General features: G+C 46.7%; 1 protein-coding gene and 1 non-coding gene across 10 annotated transcripts in view; both read right to left on the bottom strand.

Moving 5' to 3' along the window:
• The window catches only part of PRRC2B (proline rich coiled-coil 2B), a 50,056-nt gene that overhangs the window by 6,576 nt on the left and 16,285 nt on the right, over positions 1 to 27,195 (bottom strand). For 6 of the 9 annotated variants that reach the window (XM_075439798.1, XM_075439801.1, XM_075439797.1 and 3 more), the window contains exons 5-29: positions 26,884 to 26,956; positions 24,954 to 25,097; positions 24,068 to 24,309; positions 23,540 to 23,661; positions 22,933 to 23,075; positions 22,257 to 22,347; positions 21,643 to 21,835; positions 20,957 to 21,272; positions 20,117 to 20,304; positions 17,374 to 17,581; positions 16,411 to 16,630; positions 13,721 to 15,784; positions 11,971 to 12,170; positions 10,985 to 11,130; positions 9,597 to 9,738; positions 8,892 to 8,974; positions 8,000 to 8,191; positions 7,666 to 7,860; positions 7,144 to 7,230; positions 6,102 to 6,206; positions 5,279 to 5,471; positions 3,920 to 4,017; positions 3,133 to 3,260; positions 1,835 to 2,075; positions 201 to 377 (exon numbers count right to left, since the gene is read on the bottom strand). In XM_075439798.1, the coding sequence (XP_075295913.1) occupies positions 201 to 377; positions 1,835 to 2,075; positions 3,133 to 3,260; positions 3,920 to 4,017; positions 5,279 to 5,471; positions 6,102 to 6,206; positions 7,144 to 7,230; positions 7,666 to 7,860; positions 8,000 to 8,191; positions 8,892 to 8,974; positions 9,597 to 9,738; positions 10,985 to 11,130; positions 11,971 to 12,170; positions 13,721 to 15,784; positions 16,411 to 16,630; positions 17,374 to 17,581; positions 20,117 to 20,304; positions 20,957 to 21,272; positions 21,643 to 21,835; positions 22,257 to 22,347; positions 22,933 to 23,075; positions 23,540 to 23,661; positions 24,068 to 24,309; positions 24,954 to 25,097; positions 26,884 to 26,956 (5,991 nt within the window). The remainder of the gene's footprint in view (positions 1 to 200; positions 378 to 1,834; positions 2,076 to 3,132; positions 3,261 to 3,919; positions 4,018 to 5,278; positions 5,472 to 6,101; positions 6,207 to 7,143; positions 7,231 to 7,665; positions 7,861 to 7,999; positions 8,192 to 8,891; positions 8,975 to 9,596; positions 9,739 to 10,984; positions 11,131 to 11,970; positions 12,171 to 13,720; positions 15,785 to 16,410; positions 16,631 to 17,373; positions 17,582 to 20,116; positions 20,305 to 20,956; positions 21,273 to 21,642; positions 21,836 to 22,256; positions 22,348 to 22,932; positions 23,076 to 23,539; positions 23,662 to 24,067; positions 24,310 to 24,953; positions 25,098 to 26,883; positions 26,957 to 27,195) is intronic. The other 3 variants (XM_075439803.1, XM_075439805.1, XM_075439806.1) reach the window with 2 other exon arrangements.
• LOC142363691 (small nucleolar RNA SNORD62) lies at positions 4,941 to 5,028 on the bottom strand. Its single transcript, XR_012765889.1, has one exon. It is a non-coding gene; the product is annotated as a small nucleolar RNA SNORD62 (small nucleolar RNA).

Here is a 27,195-nt window from a genome sequence, read left to right as displayed (position 1 = left end):
GGAGCAAAACCTGAAAAACTGCTGGCCTGTGCTTTGGAGATGAGGGGAAAAGGGCTCCTTCAATTTAACACCAATCCTTGGCTTTGATGTTTAAGGATCCCAAACAAGCCAGTCTCCCCTTTAACAAGGTCAAGGGGTGAAGCTTCAGTGCAGGAGGGGTTAATGAATGCTAAGATGAGCACGCAGCAGTTAATCCTTACCTCCCTGCTGGCACCAAGAACAGAAGGCTGGGATCCAGGAGGGAGGATTCTTCGAGGAGCTCCTACAGGCAGGTTTTGCCCCTGAGGGAGCTGGATGGACTGCGGTAGAATCAGGGGCTGCTGGCCAGAGCCATAGCGGGGCAGAGGAAGCTGGGAGCCAGGCACAGGCATTGTTAGCTGTGTGATAAGGACATGTAGTTACTTCATGGCATTAACAGTCTTGTGTTTGACATGCTGTCTCCTAATACCCTGAAAGCACAGCATTGCTAAAAAGAAGCTCACGAACAGTCTGGCACAGAATAAATACAAATCAATGTAACAGTGGGACTTTCACACTCAAACGCATGCTCTGCCAGTGTTGCCAACACCCTGCCAGCTGGGTTTCTAAAATGGCATCAATTTAACATAACAGCACTCGGACACAGGGCCTTCCTTCTTGCCTAGAACCTTCACCCAGTCCTTCAGTCTTCCTCATGGTTGCTGCAGGATTTTTCTCTTGATATGATGGCAGTGTCAGACAGCTCAGTGTCAGGCGTTTTGCTTGCAGCTTTGAGATGCCCAAACCAGAAAGTCTGCTACATTTTCACACCAAAGCATTTTGGGAACTGGACCTCTAGAGAAAGTGATGGTGACCTCAGCAGGATGTTCTGCAGTGAGCTTCAAACTGATGACAGTAATGATGAAGAGTAATTTAAAAAAACATGCAGCTCAGGACTCAAGAGGTTCCTGTTCCCTTTGATTCATCTGGCAGTTCTCACAATCGCTGCATTTGGGAGATTCTATGACAACACTTTGTAATAAATAAATAAAAAAATAAATCTCAGGCTGGCACAAGAGACCAAGTTACTAGCTTATGATGGATAAAGCATTTCTTTGGATATTTAGCTTGCCTCTCTATTTTGCCCAGATAAGTTACTTTGAGGATTAACTCTTTATTTTTAAGTCAGTCACAATGTAAAAATCCTGCTTTAAACAAAATAGACCTTAACATGTTGCACAAAATAAATGTAAGATGAGTTTAATAGAAGTATCAAACTTCTCCAGAGAATCAGAACACATCTGACCACAAACACAGCTACGCTCACAGTAGGATTCAACGTCTCTATCTTAACCATGCTTTACAAAGAACTTCATACGCTACTAAGACACACAGTGAAACTGTTAAGATGCTGCCAAACAGACCAGCAGAAGTTGTAAATAAGACCAGTATAACAAATTAATTGAGGAGATACATGAGCTTTTAATAAAAGGTCCTAGTTACCCTGGAAGATGAGTTTAATCTGGAGAAGACTGGGATTTGGTGCTCACAAGAGATACTTTCAGGACAATTAAAGCATCACGGTCTTCTATGCATGAAGCATCTGTACTGAGGGTGAGGACTTCCAAGTTACAAAGTGACATCTCAGCAGGGACAAAAAAGTAATTAGCAAGAATCTCATTAAATCAGGTACTGCACGTTCGAAACAATGGTTCACAGAACAGAGTCTCTCGGGAGAATCCTTTGCCTCTTTACAGAAAGCTTAGCGCACACAAACACATGACTCGGCACAAATACTAGTTTCAACGCAGTCTCAGAAAAAAGTGTCTGTGAAAAAGCCTGTCCAAGGGAGTGGCTTGCGAGCCCTGCTCCTAACCTGTGTAAGCTGAGAGTCCATCATCTGGGAAGCTCCCATACCAGCCGCCTGGTTTATCTGGCCTTCATAAACCAGCGTCTGGCTTCCATTCATGGGCTGATAGGGGGACCCAGACTGGGTTTTCACCACCTCCAAGGGCTGCATGCCTGGGAAGGCGGAATACGGAGGCTTCAGAGCAGTGCCTCCCGTCAGGACCATGGTGCTAGGTTGAGACAGACTGGGGTGCATATACACCTGAGACCTGCAAGAAGAAAAATACGCTCAAGTCATTACGCAGAAAACCTTTGGAGACTATACACGCACTCCTTGCCAAACCACATCTGGCCTGCAATCAGCAAGCAGTTTTCAGACTCTAATAACTGACAGCTTACAAATAAGCTGTGATGCCACTTTCAATTTTAGTTAAAGGGGCTTTTACTTCCACTTCTAAGCCCTTACAACCACGTCCTTGTGTTACAGGAATATTCAACAGAATGACATCATGTCCTATCCCAAGTTTATGTATCAATATCCTGCACAATTAAGTTCTGGATTAGTAGTGGAGGAGGATTCAGGTTACCAGAAGTCTGCAGCAGTTTTGCAAAGCAGAAAAGTATCAGAAGTCACAAAGAGCTCTAGCAAAATAACAGGTTTTTTAAACCTCAACGTCTAGGTTTTTGAGGCCTTAAAGGACTATTCCGATCATTCACTCTCATCTCTTGCAGGAAAGGGGGTACAGAGTATGATTCCCACAGCCTGCCCAACTCTGAAGTGGATGTCTCATTTCTTCAATTGTAGTAAGCAGTTCCTGTAGCCAAGTACTGTTACACTTGCATTTGATTTCCTAATTTGAATCTTACATTTTATTTATTCTGTTCTTGTCTTTTAGTTTGTATCTAATAAAAAGAGGTTTTAATTTCATTATGCAGGTAGTCAGCTCTGATCAAGTTCTCTCAGTCTTCTCACCAGTATTAAACTAAATAGAGTAAGATGTCAGCTCTCGGTTTCTCACTAATATGTCTGCTTGCCAGCCCACAAACCTCCTTTTTCTACATCAAGTTGTCTCACCATTTGGGAGGGTACTCAGAGCAACTGAATATAATTTTCCAAGGATGGTCTTTGCCTACAAATAAATATGCTACAGAGAGCCTTATGTACCCCAATATCCTTGCTCTCCACTTCAGCAATGATACTAGGGCAAGGAAGCAGGATGCTAAAGGGGCAAGAGAAGACGAGTGTGGAGTATCTGATCAATGTACATGGCCATCAGGAACATAAAAGTTCAGACCACAAGGAAATGGAAAACTGGCAGTAGTTACCTGAAGGGCTGTATGGAGCTGTACATCTCCTGGGACTGAGAAACAGGCAGACCACCCCTCAGCCCAAGCTGAGCTTGGGCCTGTAAGGATGTGTGGAGGGAAATGGGAATCTGTTGAGCAGCAGCAGCCTGCAGAAGAAAATAAGATGACTGAGAGGTACAAGAGGAGCCAGAAACTCTCTGAGGCTGCTAAAAATCCATCAGTCTCCTCCGTGAGTCAATCTCCCACGACAGTGACCTATGCTTTGCTTTTACGCAGCCCCTACATCATTCCACTGAACAGCAGCACACTGACAGGGAAGATACTGCAGGAACAGCGAAGATCGATGCCTGCAAGAGGCACTTCATGGACACATGAGGGGACCAACACGCTCCACACACAGAACAGGCACTGACAATCCCAGCTGTCACTTGTCTGCAAACTTACCTTGAAGCAGCTCTCCCCAGCCTTATCAATACCTTGTTTACTACAGTTAGTGAAACTGCTCATCAGTATTGACTGGCTATGGAATTTACTGAAATTCACTTTACCTCACACAGACACCTCTGCATCCTCTTCAGTTAAATCCAGTACAAAGGCACTGGTACAAAAGGGGAAAAACCTCTCAATTCCCTCCCTTCAATTTCACTAACCTGTGACACCCACTGGGAAGCAGCATTCAAGGAACCTAAAGACAGCCACATCTAAGCTCCTTTAGGCTATCGGAGAGATAAATGACTCCTCATTTCTTAAATGCCATCCTGAAGAGTCCTTGAGAAACCACTAGCTAGCTGTATTTCTCCCTTACCTGTTGGTAGCTTTGCTGCTGAGGTATCGTCTGAGGGACCAGTCGTGGCTGACTTGCAAACACATGGCCATCCAGATACAGCGGTGGAATATGGTTACCTAAATATCAGAGAAGACAGGCTGTAAATTCAAGGCACAGGGGAGATACAGGCACAGTACACTGCAGAGGCCTGCAGGACAAGACTATTTCCTACATCTCAGCAAGTCAACAGAAATGTAGTCCCCACAGCCTATGAAGCTTGTTAGTCCACATACCAAAGGCAGCAGTCCACCTACAGTAGAAGGCTGGCTGAGAATTAATGCCACCTTTCTGTAAGAGGTTAAATGTAATCCCAGGTTTCCACCTCCACAAATAAGTCAAAGATACTAACAGCTCAGACACTGGTGAACTGTACTCCAAACTGCTCCTAAATGCCAGAAACCTGCTCTGCAATTATTTTAGCTTTGCAGGCAGGAGGGACAGGAAGAGCAAACATGCTGTTTGAGACCTTTACACAAGAGATCTACAAACCATATTCACTCCAAAGCTGGCACCAATTAGAAAGTGCTGTGCTGCTCTTGTGGTTCTGTGCAGATCTGAACCATGGGATTTACATGCTGAAGTACTGTGGGTGGGGAAGGAAATCACTAGACTCAGATCAATCTGTTTTCCAAGTGGAAGCTAACAGAGTCACTACAGTGGTCCACTCGCTACCACTTCTGTCCAGCACATTCCACTCCATTCTTGAATTGAGGAATGAGAAGGATCGTGCATGCGTAAGAGGCCCTTTAAGACCCAGGAGTCAGAGAATCCAAGTACATTTCTTTTTTTCCAGATGCTCTCCTTAATTATACACGCTATTTAACATGACTGAGCTGAAGCTCTCTAACTCAAGGACAGTTACACCTTCCCACCTCCCAGAGTTCTGCAAACTGTAAGCAAGTTGTTACTACATACGAAGAGCAGAAGGCGCTCAGAACCTGTGAATGAAACAGCAAAATGAGCAGAGGAATGGGTGACACTGACATTGGTACTGTCAAAGTCTCTCAGCCATAGGTTTCTTCATTTTCCTTCTGTTCTATTGAGCGCACAGTGAAGGGTAAGCAACATGTATCAAGACATCACAGAGACTTGCTGCTACACAGAGAAAGTCATCCTTGTGCTAAGTTTAAACCAGTAACACTTGGGTAACACTCTCCACAGTGGGGAGACGGTTTCTGTTTGCGTCTTGGCTGAACTGTTGGTAATCTGTTAAATACCAGTTAGCCAGTTAGTTTACAAAGACACTCTTCTCACCATGCTCTCGTCTACTAGAATCAGAGGATGACTCCTAGATACCAAGCAGACAATGCAAATACCGCTGCCGCCATTTGCAGGTACCTGGAATAGATGCAGAAGGTGCTACGGACGCCACAGGCATAGGAGGCATAGAAACTCCACCAAAAGAGCTGTAGCTGACACCATTGGAAGCTCCAACACTGGAAGGAGGCTGGATGCCTGAGCCCGCGCCCCCTGGAGAGTTCTGTTCTGGTAAACTAGGAGAGTTCTCCCAGGCTTTACGAGCAGACTCCATCTATGGAAATGAAGGACAATAGCTATAGACAGTTCAAATGGGGAGGACAATACTGAAGCCTACAGCTGCTCATCTGTGACCTACTAGTTCAAATTCAATGTAGCCTAGTCATAGCGGAGAGCTTGGAGGTCTCGGGTCAATGGGTTTCACACCAGTTTCCACCAAGCACTCAGTCACCCTTGGTATTTGCTAAGCTTTTTGGGTTTCGGGTGGTGGTGTCTTGCTTTATTTTGCTTTTGCTTTATTTTGGGTTTTTTGTTGTTTATATGTTTGGTTTGGGGTTTTGTTGTTGTTTTGTTTTGGTTTTTCTTCCCTTTTTTCCCCTTTTCCTTCTTTAAACCACCAGGTACCTAGGATCCCTGACCAGCCACCTTACCCAGTTACCGAAATAGTAGGAAAGCTCTGTTGCACTCGTTCTACAACTGGTGAGGACCTCAGCATTCAGGACTGTTGAAACACATCCCCCTTCCACCCCTGCTGAGCAGCACACAGGCACAACTTTTACAGAAGCTAATTAAAGATTTAAAAGTACCTAACAAAATGCTCTGGGAAAGATCTCTCCATCCTCACTACTCTGGACACAGAGACACAGTATCCACCTAGGACAAACACGCATGCCAACTTGGTTACCTTCAGAGTAAGGTCTGCAGTGGGGAAGGACATTGGGTTCAGGCCGATACACCGCTGGAGGTGATGATCTCTTCGCAGAATGGGAATGGACTGTGCCAACCCTGCCTGAAGGGAGATTCGTAAATGGTGAATACTTTATAAACTCTCATGAGAATGACAGAGCCTCAGCTGGCAGCTCTGGTATCTGCACCTCAAAGGATTCAATCCTCAGTGGTACTGCAGGAGTTAAATACCACGCTCAACCATGATCCATTCTGCTGTTGGAATAAACAAAGCTTTTTTTGTGCAATAACACCCTCTATGTCGAGTTACACCAGCTTCCACTTAAACATTAATTCGATCCAGTAACTTCAACTTGCAGAAAACGTTCCCCCTCCTGTCCCATAGTTGCAATCTACCTAAATTTCAGACAAAATCTGTTTCTGAAAGCACACTTCTGAAAAGAAACATCCTTTAAGACAAACCTCCAAAATCAGTCAACAAACTTGAAGACATTTCAAAAGCAGCTTTGTGAGTTTCTCACGTTGCTCTCCACCGCTGAGCTACAAGCTGGAGTTTCAGTGTGCTCCGTCTTCCACATATAACGAAATACCCAGGTGGCTGTAATAAGCTAGGAAACCTCCAAAAGGCCTGAGTAAGAAGTTACAGTTCTATGCCTTGCTGTGGCAGATGAGACCTTCTGAGGAAGCTGGCAGTCCTGGCCTAAAAATGCCACTATCTGCATCACGTCCATTACTAGCACTCTTCTGCGTCTCAGGGGAGGAGACTGGTGATCTCGGAGATCTGCAACACCTCTTGCTTTACACAGGTCACAATGATAATGGAGCTGCTCCCTATATCACTTCTGAGCTAGTGATGCTCATTTTATCAAGGTACCTTGAGGGCACAGATTTCCATTACGGATTTTAGTCACATGTACTGCCTAAGCAATAAGTGTGAAGTCAACTGCAAAGAAATACTTTTGCTCTCTTTGGAAGCATCTGAGGTTTAACTAAGGACTATTTCCAATGGATCAATGCCAAAAGAAGAAAGAAATACTTACATTACTGGCCAAGGCATCCTGCAATTTGGTGACAGGGTTAGCTGCAGCGCCAGAGGCAGAACCAGGTGGCAAGCTGAAGTCAGAGTCCTAGAAAAACAAAACACACAAAATTCAAACACAGGTCCAAGGGCCACCCATCTGCTTCTCATGGTTAGTGACTTTAGCCCAAATCACGACACTAGAAACTAAAGATTGTCCTCCAGTAAGCCTTGCTGGAAGAGAGCAAAAAGACACTTCTCAGCACTCAGCAGCAGGCAACTCCCAGAGGCACATAAAGGCTTAGATGGCCATAATCTCATCCCTCACCTCTGGTACCACCCCAGATGGTCCTTGGGACAATAATTCCAAGCAGATATTACATGTTTGACAAGACATCTTGAGTACCTGGTTTGTGTCAGTAATGAAATCTCAGGCAAATCTACAGCTGGAAGCTTCCTCTAAATAATCTTTCTGCCTCAAACCACCTTTCATATCTCAACAAGCTTAAATCACCAAGAAGATAAAATTAAATTCAATCCTCACTTTAGGATTTACTCCAAATTCAATGGGTGGCACAGGAAGTACAGAATCCACGTGAATTTCCACCCCGTTAACAGGGGGAATATTCCCTTCCAGCCGTTCCGTTCCCTCCGAACCCTTTCTGTTTTTCAGGGAGCGTTCGTTGCCGATTGGTCCAGGCTTGTGTTCCTTGTTCTGTCCTGAGCCTTGATCTGAATCCTTAACAGGAAAGCAGAGAGGCTGAGACACAAAGACTGAATAACCCAATCTCAAGCCTTAAAAATGCTATCAAGAACAACACAACAACTTCACGAGATCTCTCACTATGTGCTCTGGCTTGGCTGCAAATCCAGATTACCTTTTTATCAGATTGCTTCTGCACTTGCTCCTTCTGGCAGTCAGGCTTTGGGTCCACCAGGCCAGCCCCATTCATCTCCTCTGGTTTGAGGGTGCCATATGGAGAACTGCGCTGAGAGGAGGTAGCGGAGGATTCCCGAGACTCCGCGCTCAAGTCAATGCCACTATCCCCCTGGCTGCCTTTAAAACCCTGCTATGCAAAGCACGAAATGTGTTAAAGCCCCAGACTCCAACCCAGCTCCACAAAGGAGGAAAAAAATCCCAGAAAACAGCAAGACCACATCCCCTTTTCAAATCACATTCTTGGTTAACTGCAAAGGAGTTGGGCCACACCTGCAGCACGCCTTGGCTGCTGCTTTGGCTCTATACAACCCTGAGACAGGTTAACCAATGCACCAACCGGACCACGGCTTTAGAATAAGAAAAAAGTGTCCCATATAGCAACTAGGCTGAGACTGCCAAACACATTTCACTTGTGACCCAAACCAGATTTGAACGCTGGTCTCTAGAGGTGAAGTGTCCAGGAACCTCCTCTGCCCTCCCTGCATTAAGGCTACAGCTACACACTGCTCACAGGCATGAGGCACACAAACATGACCTATGGGATTCCACCATCCTCAGCCACACTCTGAGTCCAGTTAGGAGCATAATCCTGGAATAGCTCTACCAGGCATTTATTCCAGATTTACACTCACATGTGACACCAAGCAGCGCTTGGCCCTCTAGGTCAAGATTTGAACAGCATCAAGCTCAAATCAGAACTCCAAAGAGTTTAAAATTGCACAAGCAGAGCTGAGAGTCACTAAGCACAGATGGAGCAATGAGAAGCATAAGCCACCTACGTTAATATTTTATACACACAATACCTGAATGGCACATTAGGTGTCACTTACCTCAGTGGTGTTAGATTCAGTACCATTAAAAGTATTTACAGGCTTGCTCCAGGAATCACTGCCAGGAGACTGAACAGAAAGAGCTGCAAGGGAACACAGGGCAGGGTTCATCTGCTTGAAACAGAGCTGCAAGCACACCTTGTACAGCGTGCATGTTACGCTAGTAACTTTCAATTTCTAGACAGGAGATTTTATTTTCACCAGCTCAGAAAGCTAGTGTTGCCCCATCAGCTGAGACATCATTCAGCACAGAGAATACAGGGTATGGAGGGCAAGGGTAGGAGGGATCAGGGAAGAGATTTCTTAGGTAACATGAAAACAACAGGAGAAAGAAAAGGCAGAGATAGAAACAAGGGAGGCACTAGCTATTCAGTGCTAGAGGATGAGAAAACCGAGCAAAGCAAAATAAGAAAGTGGCTGAGGCAGTTCCAACCCAACAGGCTAGAAAATGCTATATAGCATTGATGCTACACAAAGATTCAAGAAATAGATTAGGAGACTGACGCAGTCAACGACAGGAGGATGGTTGAACAGTACAGCTTTGAACAGATGCTGCTCCAGATGTTTGCTAACTGCCCTGCCACTTCCAGCACCAGACAAGAGAAGGTCGTCTACTCTTAAGCACAGACACCCCTCCTTCCTGCACACACCAGAGAATTCCCCAGCTCTGTGAAACACTTTGGAACAAAACAGACCAAAACTTACCCGGGCTGTTGCTCTCCCAGATCTCTGTGCCCAGGCTGTTTCCAGACACTGTTACATCACTTTGCTCCAAGCACAAGCTGTTCTGCTTCTTAGCAAATCGAGGAGGAATGCGAGACTGAAGGACTCGGGCCTTAGCTGGTGCCTGAGAGAGAAGTGGCACAAGCTGCAAGACCTGTCACTGCACTGGGCTAACACAGCCTGCTCCTGGCAAGCTCAAACCCTGGATTGCTAAATGCTGCAGTGTGAAAAGCCCCCAGCTCATGTCACAGAACCAAAAGTAATTGTGACACCCCCACACTTTTTTTTTTGTTTTTAAATGGACCCTGTGGCTTCAGGGAGGTATCCCCAGTCTAACAAGCTAGGGAGGAAAGCTGCCTTCAGCAGCATGAGATTATTTTCTTTTAGGGAGGCAGGGGGATAGGATACAAAGCAAACCAAAATTAACACTACAATAGACTTGCTCTGCTTAATTCCTCTCTTTTACTCCAGCTACAGCAAGATCAATTAATAATTTCACAATACAGAGATGGCTCTTTCACAAAGCCAAGGTCTGAATAGAAAGAGAAGCACATCTCTGCAACTGCAAGACTTTTCCCACTGCACATTCACACATCTTCAGTTGAATTTCAAAGATGCCAAGCAACCAGGCTTTTGTAACTTTGCTTGTGAGACTCTCTGAACCTACCAACCAGCCCTCCTCGTCAGGAGGCATTTCCCAACGATGCTTTTCATTTACATCTAGTCCTTCAGATTTCACTAAGTCTCCTTTCATGTCAAAATATTCTCTTATCCCCTAGAATTTGCAGACTTCCAGTACATGTATACAAATGTCCCCCTCCTAAACATTACTTAACTAAGCTATCCACACTGCAGTCTTACATCTTTTCTTGTAAATCAACTCCTTTACCCTATTATGAACACAAAGTTGTCAGAGCTTCTTCCAGTTTGCTAGTCTCTCTCTGGTCAGGTGCCCAGACACAAACATGACACCTCCAGCAAGGGAGCTACTGCATCATGCTCTAGCAATAACACGTTGCTGACACAGCAAGAGCGCAGAGGTTCTCCACTGCTCGCTGCTGCCCACCACCCCACCAGCCACAGCCAGAAACTGGCTTAGTGAGCCAAGTTGCTTTGGATGAGGATCACTTAACTCACAAGTAACAATGCTGCTAGAAAAAAAAACGAACAGTCAGAACCATCATTTTCAGACCAACAGCCCCTGCCCATCAAAGCCAAAAGATGTTTCCTGGGCCTAATACAGGATCTGTCCTACTTCATTTGGATAAGCAGAAAAACATGCAGTTTGGCCACTTTTTTGGCGCCCTGTTCCTCTGACTGCAGTCCAAACAGCATATCACATCAAGCTTTTTCTGCCTCCCACTCCTCACCTGAGCAGCCTGTTCTTTCTTCCTTCGCTCCTCTTCCAGCAAACGACGCTGCTTTTTAGTAAGAACCTCAATGAAGCCTTCACCTGCCATAGAACCTACTTCATTCTCTTCCGCTGTGTTCGACACTCGATTATCGATGATGGTACCTGAACAAAGCACGTACGGGGAAGAAACTGTGCATGTGCGCATGCATATAAAGCTTTATAACTGCACTAATTTAAAGAACGAATTCCAAACAGGATCCATGCTACAGGCAAACAAGCTCAGCCACCAGCACTGCAGCTACGCTTTGAAAATTAAGCCACAGTGGTCTGCTGACATCTACCAGTCACTTCATCTTGCAAGGCTTTGCTCTCTTCTGCTTCAAAATGAGCACACTCCAGCTGGGAGAGCTTGGGAATGCGAGCCATGTGGTAACTCAGCTAACTTTAGGTGTAGCATCAGCTGAAAAAACCCCACACATCTTTCCAAACATTAGCAAGGACAAAGCACGCACCAGGTACTTTTGACAACACCCCCATCACTTCTGGAGGTAAAACCTCAGTTCTAGGAACGGCAAAAAGCTGAGTCATGGCCTAATGCTAATGGTTTCAGAGACATTTCCTGCCTCCCTGCCATGAGCTCAGACTCAAAATTCCCCACTCTGGATGCTCTTTCAACTTCCTTCGCACTACATAAGGTATTTTGGGTTCAGAATTTAACACCTTAGATAGAAATATGGAAAAGCCTTATTTGTCTCTAAAACAAAGCTTTCTATAGAAGAAACATTAGAGGAACTGTCAGATCTGGATGAAAGTCTGGCTTAAAATTTGAAGCTATCTTAGTCTTCCACGTTTTCCCTATTTAGATACACTGAAATTTTTTGTTTGTGTAAATGGAAAGTAATCTGATCTGATATTTAACATTACATTGGACTGAATCACCCTGACTTGAAGTCAGTCACAATGTGATATCCCTTTAAAGAAACTAATTAATAAGACACTCACTTCCATAACTCAGTTCAAACTGTGACAAGGCCTCTCCCTTTTCACTTGCTCTTTGCGCAGTGGCTTTGGGCTCCTTCTCTGGCTTTTTACCTGGCCCCTCAGCACTTTCCGAGTTGGCATGGGAGGCCCTATCCAAGCCGTAAATGGAGTGGCTGCTTCCACCATTGGTATTGCCAAGGCCCCCTCCTTCTTCTGGAGACCTATGAGGAAAGAAGGGAAAGGACTTGTCACTAGAAGATGAGTAAAAGTAGCAAGAAGAAAACATAAGGGCTCTATTTTCTTTGCCAGGTTTCTAATCACGTCTCATCCTTCCCCAGCCTTTGCTGAACTGAAGAGCACACGGCCCATTACAAGGTTGTTACTGGGGAAGTGGGATGGAAACGGAACAATACCTGTACTCATAAGTCAACCAACATGCTCTCCCCACAACAACACTAATACCCTAGCTTGTCCCCATGGGGAGGGCTCTGTGCTTCCGTACAGCATCTCTGAGCCTTCTATGACACTGCTCTAACAGCTCCCCTGCTCCTCTTTGCAATTAACAGACATTTCTTGGCAAGCACCAGGCGAAGGGAAGGCAGACAAGGAGAGGCTGACAAAATTAAGGAAAAAAAAAAAAAACAAACCCAGTTTCTTTCCCTTTTGTTTCTCCTGGATATTTTTTGCCCCACTGAGCACCATCCACACATCACTCCCCAGTGTTCAACTCCAAAAGGGACACATTATAGGGGGGGGGAAAAAGCTTCCCCCTTCCCTCACTTGCCCTTTCTACCTGCATTCATTCTTTCCAGACATCAGCTCTTCTCTCACTTATTTCCATATAAACTACTGTCAGTTACCACATCCAGTAGTTGGGGGAGATGGGTCACAAAAGGACGGAAAACAACAACCAAGTTGCCTATTTATCAGTGCTTTAAACCCAATACAATGCAGCTGTACAAGACTTTTTTTCTCTTACTCCTGTTAAAGGAAAAGGGTAACAAGGGAGCTGTCAAACTGGCCCAGGGCCAAGGCCCACCTAACCCAGCGTCTTGTCGATCACCAGATTTTTCACAAGATACTTGCAAGGAAGTATTTGACCCCTAGCATCGGAGCTGTCTTAAAATACTCTCAGGAGGAACTTCTCCCAGCAGGCTAGGAACACACAGCACTGCTTACCATTCATCATGAGTCTCCACTAAGGTCTAAGGAAATATTTGCTTAGACAAAGCTAGGACTGGCAATGTCACACATTGTGCTCATGCCACAGCCACACTCCTGGGATTCCAGGTGCTCAACCTGCACAGCTCACAGCAACGTATCCCAGGAAAACAAAACCCTCACTTCTGCGCTCTGCTACACCCCACTGGGAACCCTGACAGGAGAGGAAGGACACAATAGGTTTGGAGTTAAAGACCAGGATTTCCTTCACTCTCTCTCATGTCTCTAGTGAGAGGCAGTCCAGAGAGTGGAGAGCTGTTTTGGCCAAAACTAAGGTAAAGAAGAGCAGCACGTGGTATGCCCACAGTGTCTCAGCAACTTCCATAAATATGGATTCCCAGCGTGGAAGCAAAGGCAATAATCATTTGTAAAACAGACAATGCTGAAACCCTTGGATGTAATAAGATTGAATAAACAGTGCTGGAAGTCACCTCCACTAGACGAAAAGAAACACAGCCAACAGCTCCTCACTCACTGTGCAGCCCTTCTCCACTCCTACAAAATCTGCATATTAGATGACAGATCTCTGTACATCAGAATGCAACTTTACCTTTTGCTTTTTATCAGTGCCCCGTTCTGCTGGGTCTCATATCTGGAAGCCGCTCCTACACCAGTCCGGACAGACTGCTCCACAAACCCTGCTGGCTCAGCCTTGCGGCTCTGCCTGTCGACAAGAGGTCTTTGGCTTGAGAAGCTCCTCTTCGCTAGCTCCCTCTTCTCTCCCAAGCTCCCACTCCCAAGACCACCCTCCAGCTGGCCTTCACTCTCCGAAACGCCATCTCGCCTCTCCCGCCGCTCGCTGAAGTCACTGCTTTCAGATGCTGTCTCCCACTCCTCGTTGGCATGGTCCGATGAGTTCTGGTAGGACAGCTCAGGAGACCGTCTGCCCGAGATGTTGCTCTTCTCTGCGGTGGTCAGCTTGGGTCTTCCAGGCCACTGGCTGGGCAGCAAGTTGGGGCCTCCCTCCTCGGGGTTCCACTGGCCAACCGATTCCCTCTCTTGCCTGAGGCGCCTGAATCGTGGAGGCTTGTCTTGGCGAGGAGGACGCCGCCTCCTGAACGGCCTGTTCTCTATGTTCTCCTGATCTGCTGAGTAATCCTCCTGGAAAAAGTGCCTTTTGTCATCCAGATGACTCTCGTCAAAAACCCGTCCGGAGAAGGAATCCACGTGTTTGTAAGAATCCTGAATGTAGTCCCTGTCAGGCTGCTGCCTGCTCCCAAAAGCATCTGATGGAGAGGTGTGGCTGTACTCCTGCCACCCTGCTCCTCCACTCCTGCCTTGCCACTGGGTGGGCTCCTTACCCATGAAACCCCTTCGCCCATAGCCAGAGTTGCTCAGTCTTGGTGGCAGCGATCTCCCAAAAGCTCTTGGAGCCCTCATCTTAGGATCCAGACTAGTGTGATCATCTGAATAGATTTTGTTGGATCTCCAAGACTCTTTGAAGTCTCCCTTTTTCAAATCACTGTCCTCTCTGTCCAGCACAGAGCCTTCATTGCCGTTTTCTGAGCCCCTCTGCCGGCGACGCTTGGGGAGCTCCTCGTATTCTGACCCTTCACTGTGCGTCTCACTTGCAATCCGGCGCCTTGGCTTGCCTCTGAGGAAGTCCTCCGGCTGGTTGAACTCACGAAGCCCTCGCCCTCGGCTGCTCCGCTGGTTGTTGTAGACTCCCCGGCTGCCCACAACAGTGCCTCGGCCTCTGAAAGTGAACTCTCTAAAGCCTCTCCCTCGCCCACGTCCTTGACCTCTCCCACCAAAGGCCTGCTCCTCATCAATGAAGATCCAGTTGTTTCTTTTTGTGGGAGGTAGATCACCAGGCTCTCTGGATAGCTTGTTTTCCCACGTTCTTTCTGGCTTCTCTTCCTCCTCATCCTCCTCTTCTTCCTCTTGGGATTTCTCAGCCTCTCGGGCAACGCTGGCTTGGGAAGAACCTTTGTCATCCAGCAGATAGCACGTGGAGTTCAGTAAGGCTGCGGAATCATCTGACTCATTTTCTACTTTCTGAACAGCCGCTTTCTCCTTCAGTGGGCGTGAGGTGTCCTCTCCCTCCAGTTTAACCTTCTCCATCTCCTTCTCCTTCTCTTCCACCTTGAGGGCTTTCAGGACTGGTTTTTTAATTGGGCCTGATCGCCTTGTCCTCCCCATTTGCTCTTGGTGCTGACTGCTGGTGCTTCGGTTCTCAGGAGCCCACTCTGTTGTCTCTTCAGTGGGCTGTTTGGTATTAGTTCCTTCCTTCTTCCACGGGTCAGTACTGAATGACTGCTCATCCCTGGGCACTTCTTCAGCAACTTCTGCTGCAGTCTCTGCAGGTTTCTGATGGTGGCTGATATCCCAGCCATTATATTCAGGCTTCTTCTCTGCTTGGATAAAATCAGGCTCTAGGGGCGAACACCTCAAGTTTGCATGGCGGTTGCCAGAAGTACAGGTTTCCTGCACAGTCTCCTGATGCTGAAACAAGAGATCTTGACCTATCCTCTGAGAAGACAGGCAGCTGTCAAAGTCTGCTTGGGCCTTCTTGTCAAAAGCATTCAAGTACTCCTCCCTTCTCTCCTCAAAGAGATCTCGGTGGGTGCTCAGACTCTCCGGCCTTCCAGGAGAAGCAGAGTAACTGTCATTCCTGAGGAAGAAACAAACAACAAACAGAAGTCAGCTAATGCAGAACACAGCACATCTCCAAGGGCCCAGGCTGGGCACAAGAGGGGGAAACCACTAAGCAAACTGGGTTTTGTTCTAAATCATGAGGCAATGAGCCTATAAATACCTGAATGCTGGGCACCAGGCTGTACTACCTGGTTTGTTAAATCAATGGACGATAAAGAAAATAGTTCTTACGACGGGCAGCAAACTTAAGAAATAAAGCGAGATTCAGCCTCCAACATATGTGGAGATCTGAAAATAAGGAACTGGTTTCAGAAAGTCCCAAAGAATTAGGAGACAAACTAGAAAGTACCAGAATTTTTGACTCATTGCTTTTTGTACCCACCCATGCAGGTGAAAAGTGCCTCTTTCCTACTGAGCAGGCTCCAAGCTGGTCAGCCTCAACTGGCATCAGATAGAAAACTTCTGAATAGCTCAGTCTGCAAACGCCTCCACAACATAAGCACCCAACAGTGTAAGGGTGCTACCAGATCAGTACCAGAGATATCTTTTGGGTCAACTCTACACCTGCTTTTCAGGAGATGACGACTTACGGCAGCACCTCCCATCACAGCATGCATGAGGACAGGGGAGTTCTGCACTCACCTGGCATGCAGCCCCTCCATGGTCATGCTGTCAGCCTGTTTCTGATGTGATAGCGAGTACCCTTTGCTCTGCAGAGACGTGTAGCTCTCCTGGCCCCACACTGGCACAGGGTCCAAGGGAGCAGCTTTCCTTTCTGCCTGCCCTGCCTGACAGTTATGATCTTCAGACCGACAGCTGCTCCCACCGATGGAGTCCTGCTGAATCATGGGCTTCATAATTCCTGGTCACAACAGAGTTCATACCATTAACACTAGGATCTCATAGCCAAGAAGAATTAACAATCCACAACCCTCAGCTTGATTGCCCTTCCTTCCAGGGCAGCAGGTGACTGCAGCCATGGAAACCTTTCTGGTAGAGGGGAGCCTGTGCTTAGGAAATAGGCAGTTGGGAAATAGACCTGGAGCAATACAGAAGGTGACACAGCTTTCAGAGCCCAGCCTGCACAGAAGACTACACACCATCACTGGTTTGCAAGCAAGCAGTTGTGTGAAAACAAACCACAAACTCAAGGGAATGATTTACACATCCCGATGTTTATATTCGCACCTCTGAGGATCAGTAACAAGGCAGGAAGGTGCTAGAAGCACACAGCTCAAGAACTACAGGATTTCTCCACCACGTTTCTTGAAGGGGGTCTATTAAGATTTCACATGATTCCAGTAACTCCCAAACTCTGCTCCAAGGGGCAAGACCTGCTTTTACACCCGCTAAGGCTCCAAAGCGGTTAGGGAAGATCTCCCATTGCAGTGCAGCAGATGGACAGGCAGGCGTTCTCGCCCCCAATCTCCTCTGTTTCCCCACTAGCTCTCACGGGAACCAACTCTTTCTCATCCCTAGAGAAGGTCAATCACAGCCAGCCAGGACCAAAGTCTGGACAGAGTTAAGATCGGTGAAGCACAGCAACTTTACAGATACAGACCAATTCAACAGCCATGACAAAGGGAAACACAGAAAATACCTTACCTGAAGGGTGAAGGGCTGAAGGGTAGAAATCCACGGCGGTGCGACTCTGGGCCACGCGAGGGTCCATGTAAGAGGGCATCATCATCCAGCGAGGATCAAAGCCAAGCATCTGGGGGTGTGGCGGGTAGAACGTCCGTTGGGGATGGGAATGGGATGGAGGAGGATAGACTTGCTGCTGCTGCCAGTGCTGCATCTTGTACAGCTGCTCCTGCAGGGAAGAGGGATGGGCCGTTTCACACAAATGGTCATGGTGCCAGGAATCACACTTGCAAACTGGCCAGCCAAAAGGTATCACATTCCACGTTAGAGGATCAGAAACAGATCAGATGGGAGGGTAGAGCAGATAAGGGCAATTCACTGCCAGCTGGGAACATGGTAGTCGTTATTCACCAAATACCCAGAACAGCCAGAATATGTCGCAGTCAGAAGTGCAGCCAGAATCTCACACCACTATGGACCACACTACGCAGCCAAATGTGAGGCATCAGCTTCAAGACAGGAGTTCGCATTTTCTCAACGCTTCTGAGATACAGGACAGTTTCCTGCCAAACACAATTTCCTAGTTGGAACCAAATACTTTAGAAGATGCTGCTCTTTGGAGGAAATGTAACTGTAAGTTATTTAATGTGCATATATATTAGTTTTACTCATGGCAGCCAAACACAAAATTAGGTAAGAACAACCTAAACTCAATTAAGAGAGCTATTAATATTTTACAGTATTTCCTGTGCATCCTCCAGAGATGGGCTGACACCTTCAGGTTGCGTCCCATCTCCCACACAGCCAGTTCACCTTCCTTTAGTTGAGGACTGTCATGATGCTAATCTGATCTGACATTTAACTTTTGCTAAAGGTCCAAAGAGAACCTATATTTGAAGAGAGCTTTGTGTACTGAAGAAAGCTTTCAAAAGGCAAACAGCTCCAATTAACACGAAATACATCCATTTACCTGTCAAACTTTCCACCATCTTTTCTTACTAAGCTTACAACAGTGTCAGATACTGTAAATGTTCACAAAAAAAGGCAATCCTCTCCTGCAGAGCAAGAGAGACACCCTTAAATCAAAGCCTGACACATCATTATGGCAAGAGAGAAACTCAGATAAATGCAAAGATTATATCCGAGTTATCTAGCGCTCCAGTACCTTGGAGAAAATATTTCATTAACGATACCAACACCATTTTTTATTTTGTTGTTTTCATGGAACCACTGCTACCAAAGCAGCAATATAAGCCAGTCAAAATAAAAACTGTCTCACATATACTAAAGACACAGAGGGTAGGAGAAAAGAAAATGAAAATTTCATGTTCTTCCAGTAGCAATGACCTGTAGTATTCTTAGCATGACAGCAAAGACATCCAATTATTTTTAGTTTAAGAGCATCTCTTTAAAAGAGTAACATTAGCAGCATTTGCTGCTGTACATCCGAATCATGAAAATGTCAACTGCCCAGTAACAAGCACAGGGGAACATCCATAAAAGAGCAATTACTGAGCTGCCAAGCAAAAGCCAAATGTGAGCTCTTCACTAAGGTTCGCAATAGTGTTGATTATATCACATTTCAAGTGGTTATTCTACAAAGAACAGCAATTAACTTTGCATTATCTCAAGCCTGGATATTCCGTCCCTCGCTTTGACTCTGCTGCCCTAAGGAGGCACACTGCATCTGGAAGAGCAGCTGAACAGTATGTACGGCACGTACAGCACTGTACGGACAGGCAAGATGTAAGATACATAAAGCAGTTCAGACCGGTGTCTCAGAGCCCCAGAAGAGAGTTCTCAATAGTTTTTTTGTTTCATTAAGACCAAACACATTAATAGTGCAAACACAATACTGATTTGAAAATAGCCTCACAGAAAAGCAGCTGGGTAGTTAGAAGATGAGCGCAGATGTAGAGGACCACCTCTCTGCAAAGGCAGGAGGTGGAACAGGAAGTGTGCCGCTTCACAACTCTCACGTTCATCCCAGTAGCAGAGTCCAACCACCTGCCAACCTAAGCACAGTTTGGCCCTGCAACCAAACGGCTGCCCCTGTCTAACGGGGTAAGGGCACAGCAAGTGCAAAGAGAAATGGAAGCAGCTGATCCCCCAAGGTTTTCCTTTCCCTCGGCCTGTATATTCAGCTCCCTGTCACCGCAGCAGTGCTGAAGAACAGCAACTCGCATCTCGTGCCAGAGAACAAGAACAGATGATCACCATGTTCAGCACCAGCCAAAGGCATGAGACACTTCACTGGATCAGGCCTACAGCAAGTACCAAGGTAGCTGCTGCTGCTCTCTTGACTTGGGACATGGGAAGCAAACATCCCCAGCTTCTCCTGTACACACACATTTGCAAACCAGAGCTCTGCCACAAACCACAAAACCCCAAAATTTCACTTTGTCAGGAGACACCCAGACAACCGTGCAAGACAAGTCAACGTTTCTGACAGCAGCATCTACTTTGCTCCCAGGCAAGTGACAAACCTGGCCTGCCCTCGCCTCTCCCCAGCCACAGAAAGCCCTTACCAGCTCCAGCATGACAGAACGCACGTAAAATTCGTGTTGCCTATATAGACCCCTTTTACCCCTGTCAGGCAGGATATATCTGTGACCAAAAGTACTGAAAAACAGCAGTGTAAAACTCTAATTTCTTACCTCCCAGCCCAAAGACAGTTGGTTGTGCGACTGTGTTGCGAAGCAAGCACACTGAACAGTTCAGTGGGGGTCCGAAGGAAGAGGGGTAGGAGTGCTACACCTATTACCTGCTGCTGTTGCTGCTGCTGCCTCTGGAATCGTGGGGGAAGAGACTTCTGGTATTTGTTGAATTCCTGTGCTGGGGAGGGAGCTTCTCTGAGCTCCTCCTCGCTGCTGCTTTGGGCTGCTGCTGGGGCAGGAGTCTCCTCTTCCAGATAGCCAACAGAGACATCCTGTGTGTGAAATTCGGGGGTTGCTGCAGAAAAGAAAATAAGCCTTGATGAGCTCTGCTCATGACAGGACTTGTGCATGCACCACCACACCACAACACACAAGGGGTGCAGGCATGTCCCGACTGCACTACTTGGTTGAACTTCACTATAATCATATATAGCAGCTCACACACAGTCTCCCTGATCTGCCTTGACAGCTCTAGAGGGCTTGTCCACCTTGTTTTAGTGATAAATTCCAAGATCCGCCTCTGCCATCAGCCTTCTGCTTAAGCACTGGGGGAAGCAGTCCGTTTCCCATTACTACTTAAACCTGCCAGCACCTACTGATAACCGATTTTCTGATCTGTGGCCTATGAGCTACCTTCTCAATATCATCAATCATGAGAAGATTGAGAGGCCCGTTTGAACAAGGTCTCTGCTAGCACAGCTGACTGAGCACAGATAAAGGCAACCAAAGAAGTTCACATTTGTTTTAGTAGGATTTTTTTTTTTAAAATGAGCCTTCATCACTGGCCTAAATACTCTGCAGAACACGTGAGGCAGCTGATCTCTCAAGTGCAACTGAAGTACCCTTTGAACTCTCCCACACAGGAACTCGCCCACACTTCAGCTAAGAGATCGGCACAATAGTAAAAAAGCAGTTTTTACAAGGTGAAGCAAGCGATGTTCCTGTACCTCTACGGAAAGCATGACCATTCTCTTGTACAGTATTTTTCTCTGTGTTGGGGGGTCGCAGGTCTTCATTCTCCGTGTGTTTCTGGGTCTCCCCGCTCTTCTGAGCCAGTTTGCATTTCTGATCAAGTTGCTTCAGCTTTGCAGCGCATGCTGCCAGACGCTCCTCCCTGGCTCGCCGCTCCTCCTCCTCCCGTCGTCTCCTGGCTCTCTCGACAGCCTCAGAGATCTCAGAGTGCACAAACTTCTGTCTCAGTGGCACCTTTTCTTCTTTATCCTCAAGGGACTGCTGTCTGAGAATACTTCCTCCTGTGGGCTTCTGTCAAAGGAAAAGCGTTCCTCATTAAGCATGACCCAAACATCTGCATCTTAAGCTTTGCATCCTACACTGAGAAAATCCCTTCCCAACTCCCTCCTCTCTGTCCTCATGCACACAAATCCCCCTTTTGGTGGGGAGTTATTGCTATCTGGTTCCATAGCTTCATTTTCTCACTGTCCGACAACCCCACTGCTCTGGACCAGCTGCAATTTCTTTGCTATGTGGACAGATTTCTCTGCAGCTAGATACAAAGAAAAAAATTGAGAAATTCATCAGCATCCCATTTTCAATAACGTGTCAAACTGGCCTCTTAAGGACAGCAATGCATCATGTCCAGCAGCACAAGCCCACTCACACAAGTTCAACCTACCTGGTATTCAGATGCAGAGCTCCAGCCATTCAGCTTCCTTGGAGGCTGCTGGGAATCCTGCACTTTCCGGACTGGCCGGGACAAGCCAGCTGAGTCACCCCAATTCTTTCCTTCCTCCACGGTGTGTTTAACATCTGCACTGTCCACGGAGCTCAGGGACAACTGTCGCTGCCTTCTGGGATCCCAGTTGTTCCTGCCATATCCACAGTTTTGCTATTACATTTGCAACTTGCCTCAAAAACCACTTGCAGTATTATGAAGTGGGAAAGGCAACTGACCATAACAGAAAGCAAAGATCAAAAAAACCCAGAAAAACACCAAAACAAGCAATGCTCTTTTCCTCCTAAAGTGCATAAGGATTAACACCACTATTGTGCAGCAGCATAAAGGTGAGACACAGAAAGGGGAGGAGGAAAAACGCCAGGCATCCTGCCACTCAGCTTCAAGACCCACGCACATCCTTGAGGCCCACTCAAGCAACAGCCAGTGGAGTCAACAAAGCCACAGTATGAATCAGGGACCAAGCCTCAACATCTAGAATAAGTTTTCTAAAGATCGTGGTACTGTTCACTTTTATTCAAACAACTGTAGGTGCAAATACAGCCACTTCTTACCACTTCTGTCGTCCGTCTTTAAGAGTTTCTTCCTCTTCCTCATCTTCACTAAACTTTAGTTTCTCAGAGTAATCCACTTCATCATGAATGCCTACACAGGAAGATTGGAGAAGGGATATATGAGAGGAAAGAAACAGGTCCATCGTCCTGGCACTAAACCAGAGAACGCACAGGCTTGGCATGAATTACTTGTCCACCACAGGTACTGGACATGATGTGAGTAGCATGGACCCACACTGCTGAACAGCTGGGCTGGTCCCAGAAGAGGAGCAGCAAGCGGTCTGGGAATGGGGACTGCAAATGAGGAGACAGCCACCAAGCTAGACCATGTGTAACTGGATACTGAGTACCATGACTGAAAAGGTAGGACTAACTCTTCTTCCCAGCAGCCATACTGCTATCCTCCTGCTGTTTGGTGTTTTCAGCTTTTAGGAGTCTTCAGATCCCATGCCTTGAGTATAGCATGATGGAAGGATCAGAAGGATCCATTGTGTCATCATTTACACCAACAGCAATTTCACAACTACATAGACCACTTTTTGCTTCCCTTCTCCCTTCTGTGACACTGAAACAGAGCCACCAGAATATCCTGGCTACTTCATGCTTCAGGGGAAAGTAACTACTTTGTTTTACCTCCTAAGTTGTTGCCTGAAGCTAGAGAATGGAAGCACTTTACCCGCCCATCCATCATCTGCGTCAGTGTCTAGTTCATCCAGCCCCTTTAGGTTCTCTGCGTTGATAATGGTGGGTCGAGGAGCTCTCTCTACTTGCTGCCGAACTGGACGTGTTGGGCGAGACAGGCCAAGCCTGTTCTCTTTTCTACAGGGAAGTGCAAAGAAATGGTCAGAAACAGCAAACAGTAAATAAAAGAATTTAGAGCTGAGTTTGTAACAGTGAAATCAGTCCTTTTCTACCATGCACTTGTATACGAGGGTTTCAAGTTTCTCTCCCTGTCCGGCAAAGTTTCTTTCCCTTGTCTGCCTGGTACCCATTTCCTACAGCTTAGAGATCAAAACTGCAACCCTTCCAGTCCAGGATCACACAAAACTACTTCTTCATGTCCAACTGCTCTTCAGACACACAGTGCTTACAGGCCTGCAACATTTCAGATTCTGCTGGAGCAGGAATAAAGCACTGCTGCTTTGGGTAAAAATCAGGTTTCCTCTGTGGCTGGCTGCCTGCAGTTTTACCCACACAACTGCATCCTTGGCCCAAATTTTTGCATAAGGTTCGTGTCACACCCTGAACCCGCCTCTCAAGTGGGACAGTCACAGCAGCCTTACCCATCCTGGTCATTCATCTGGTATTGTCTGAAAGGTACCCGAGGCTCCAGCCGAAGCTGAGGAACGGGGAAAGACCCTCGGTCCAGCGATGCAGGGGCCTCAGATGGCTGTTGTGGACACATCTGGAACAGTGCAAAGCAGAATAGTCTGCTTTTTCTCCTTGCCACAGGAAGGCTTACCCAGATTAAGTTACAACACAAGCATGGTAGCTGCATCCATGCAAAAGGAAAACAAACATTTCACGTCTGGCTGCCTAACAGGCCACATGCTAACGGTTACTCTCTCCAGCTCTAGAGGGAAAGCAGCAACTTTTCCTCAGGCTGAGCAAGGCTGTGCTACACTATTCTAGCATCAAAGGGTAAACGCACAACTGGGGAAACTAAAAATAGGTCAAGAGAAGGAACCACGAGCAAGCCCTGCAAACCAGCCAAGAGTCCAGCAAACAGGTATCTCAACTGCCTTCTTCAACCCCCATACACATTGTAAGAAGCAAGGACATTACACAGCTGTGGGGAAAGGGCGACTTACAAAAGCGGGTAGCATGTCATGGTATGTAGGTGGTTGGTAGACGTTTCCCATGAACTGTGAAGCCCCTTTGCGGACAGGCTGAGCTGGGCGGAGAGACGGCTCCTTCGGATCGCTGGCACTCACTGAGGAGGGGGCTCCGTCTCCGGTGCTAGAGGTCTTGCTGCCCAGCTCAGCAGGGGAGGCGGTCAGAGATATGGCAGAGGTTATGTTCCTCCCACCGCCCTCCCTCCAACTGGTGACATCTGGAAAGGAGGTAATAATTATGTGAACATTTGTAAATGCAGACAGTCAGTCTGCCAAGAAGTCTCAAAACTCAAATACTTGGTCAAGCCCTAACTACACTGAGCATGTAGAAAAACACCAAGGAAATTTCCAAATGCGTTTATTTTCCTAAGAGACTAACAGCATCAGCCGTCACCAACTAACTGCCATACCAGTGGTGCCCTTATTTGTGAATAAGCCCAAATTCCAACCAACTCTGCTCCCCATCTCCACAGTCCTTATCCTGCAGAATTAAGGCCAATTAGATCCTGCAGAAAGAGAAGCCACATTACACCACCTACTCACTTCACCTGTGACTCTCCCTCAGCCCAGAGGAAGGGAGCTGCTTTGCAACATCACACTGCAACCTTTATGAAACAGTGTAGTAGATGACAGTCCATACTTGCCTGACTGGACCACAGAACTCAGGCAGTGAACATCACTGCTACGTGCAAATCTGTGGTCATTCGCTAAGCACCTTGACACATGTGAGCTCGTAAAAAGATAAAAGGAAATGTAGGGATGGAACATCTGGTACTACTGTGAAGTGGCATCCCCCTGCCCAAAACACAGTCTATGGGGCTATGAGCTGGGATAAGGCAGTAAGACATAGTCTTTCACTTACTCTGGGGGCGGAGGCTTGGTCCTGGCCCATACGACGGATCTAAGGCGCCCTTTTCTTTGCCAACCTTGTCCTGCTCGCCAGCTGCTTTCAGCGTCGGAAATTCCTCGGGAGAGAAGGATAACAGTCGGCTTGAGGCCCTTGAACCTGTTAGACAAATAAGTGTGGGACTCAGAGAAGATCTTTCCACTCTTTCAATTCCTTTACAAGGTCAGCCTGGAAACATGTTTCCTGAGAATCTGGGCCTCCAGCAAATTTAAACCCAAACTACTACTGTTCCAGCACCTCAGCTCACATCCAAAACACTCAGCACTACCACCAACACGACAATGCATGTCCACACCCAGCACTCCCACACTCTCATCTTGGGATCTTCGTCTGAATTCTTGTGTTCAATAAAGTCACAGTGAACTTTTTCAGCATCCAAAATCTTCTTAAAGTACAAAATTCAGACTGAGACAGAGATATACATCCTGCAAGATTGCTTACAGATGATGCCCTGTTATCATGTATCTGCCTTTTCTCTTCAGACTCTTTCTGCTCAGACTTCACTCTACCAGGGAAGTCTATTGTTAAGACTTCTGGCAATACTCAGTGAAAGACCAGACGTAAGCACCGAGTGCTCTATGCTATACCCCACTCTCCCCCCCGCTGCAGCATTTCTAAGATGCAGATCACTACCCGGATCAGGCCAGGTTCATTTCTTGTCACTCGCAAATTGCCTTGCTGAGTCACCAGCCACCCTAGAATGGCAGTTTTCTGTCCATTCTAAAGATCTGCCAGTGACTGGAAAACAGAACACAGCAATCCTCCTAAATCTGTTGCCAAGATAACACTGAATAAAAGGAAACTGTCAGCACTGCTGCACTACTAAACAGTCTCAAAAACAAACAAGACACCGTCTTTGCACTGGCCACCAACCTCCAACAAGTCTCTGCTTTAACATTTAGCCTTTGACAAACACCCTCTCATTAAGGAATTCATTTAATTTAGTATAAGCTTGTACTCTCCATTTCTGCAATCTACAGCTGTCTCAATTCTTTCATATCTCTCTGCAACGTCACTTGACAACTGAATGGTTCCAGGTCTGTTCACATTAAAACAGTGGAACTGAGCTGCTATTCTCACTCCAGTTTTAATGGTAGTACTCAGTGCAGCTGGAAACCACCTCCTGCGTGGAAATGGATCCATTTGAAGACAACTAAACTCCCAATATATGTTAACACTGCTTCAGGAATCTCAGTCAAGCAGAAGCCATTAGCAGCACAGTTACTCGGGAAGACTTAATAGAAAGGCCTCAGCCAAGGTGTAAGTAAGCGCACCCTGTCACAGCTTCAGTGCCACTTCCACCCACTGACACTGTCACACCCTCGGACCAAGGACGCTGTGTACAGGTTCCCTGAGTATTATCATCACAGCCTCACTTATGACCACCTAATTAGGTGAAGCTCTCCATGCTACTAGCCGTGGAGATGCCTACATTTCCAGTCTCTGATGCCCTTTCTTTTCTTCTAAATCAATCCCTCTCCCATTGTTTTCTGCACCTTTATTACACATTGCTCTAAGGTGATGGAAGATGCTTATAAGGGGGCAAATCTTTCCCTTCTCTTTCAAAGCCCTCACCTCCCAGAACTCCCTGCTGCTTCCCAAGAGCATTCATCATTCTAGTTCAAGACGCCAACAGGACACATTCTGTTCAAGCTCTCTTGCACTGGCAGACCTGAACAGATGCAGTTGCATCATTCCAGCCAACACACTACACAGACTGAAAACAAGGCTCATATGGCCTCACTGCACTGTAACTACGACAGCTGTGTCCCATTCCGCACCAGTCTAGACAGGGAAGGCAGGAAGAAATGGAGTTCATCCCACCTCATACTTGTCTGGGGGAAGCAGGCACATACCCAGCTCCATTTCTGTTTATTATACTCACCACCTTCTTGTCCTGCTGGCTTTCCATTCAGCTGTGCCCATGACTTTGGTCCACCTGGCACTGAATTTGTACTCTGAAAACAACACAAAACACAAAAAAACCCCAACGCCCACAGATCAGTGAAGTCTCACAACTGTTTCTCATTTCCTGGCTGGCACCTGCCATGGTTCAGACCTCTAAATCACCCAGATGTCACTGGATACCACAGGTCTCCCCAGCTTCTTGAAGGGGCTAAAGTTAGCTGCTCCCCTCTCCAGTGTACAATGATACTACAGCAAATATTCCTCTCCTCTGCCCTGCCTCTCATCTCTC

The sequence above is a fragment of the Opisthocomus hoazin genome, chromosome 19 (genome assembly GCF_030867145.1).
Source record: "Opisthocomus hoazin isolate bOpiHoa1 chromosome 19, bOpiHoa1.hap1, whole genome shotgun sequence".
Taxonomy (NCBI): domain Eukaryota; kingdom Metazoa; phylum Chordata; class Aves; order Opisthocomiformes; family Opisthocomidae; genus Opisthocomus; species Opisthocomus hoazin.
This window is presented reverse-complemented; position numbering and strand designations above follow the sequence as displayed.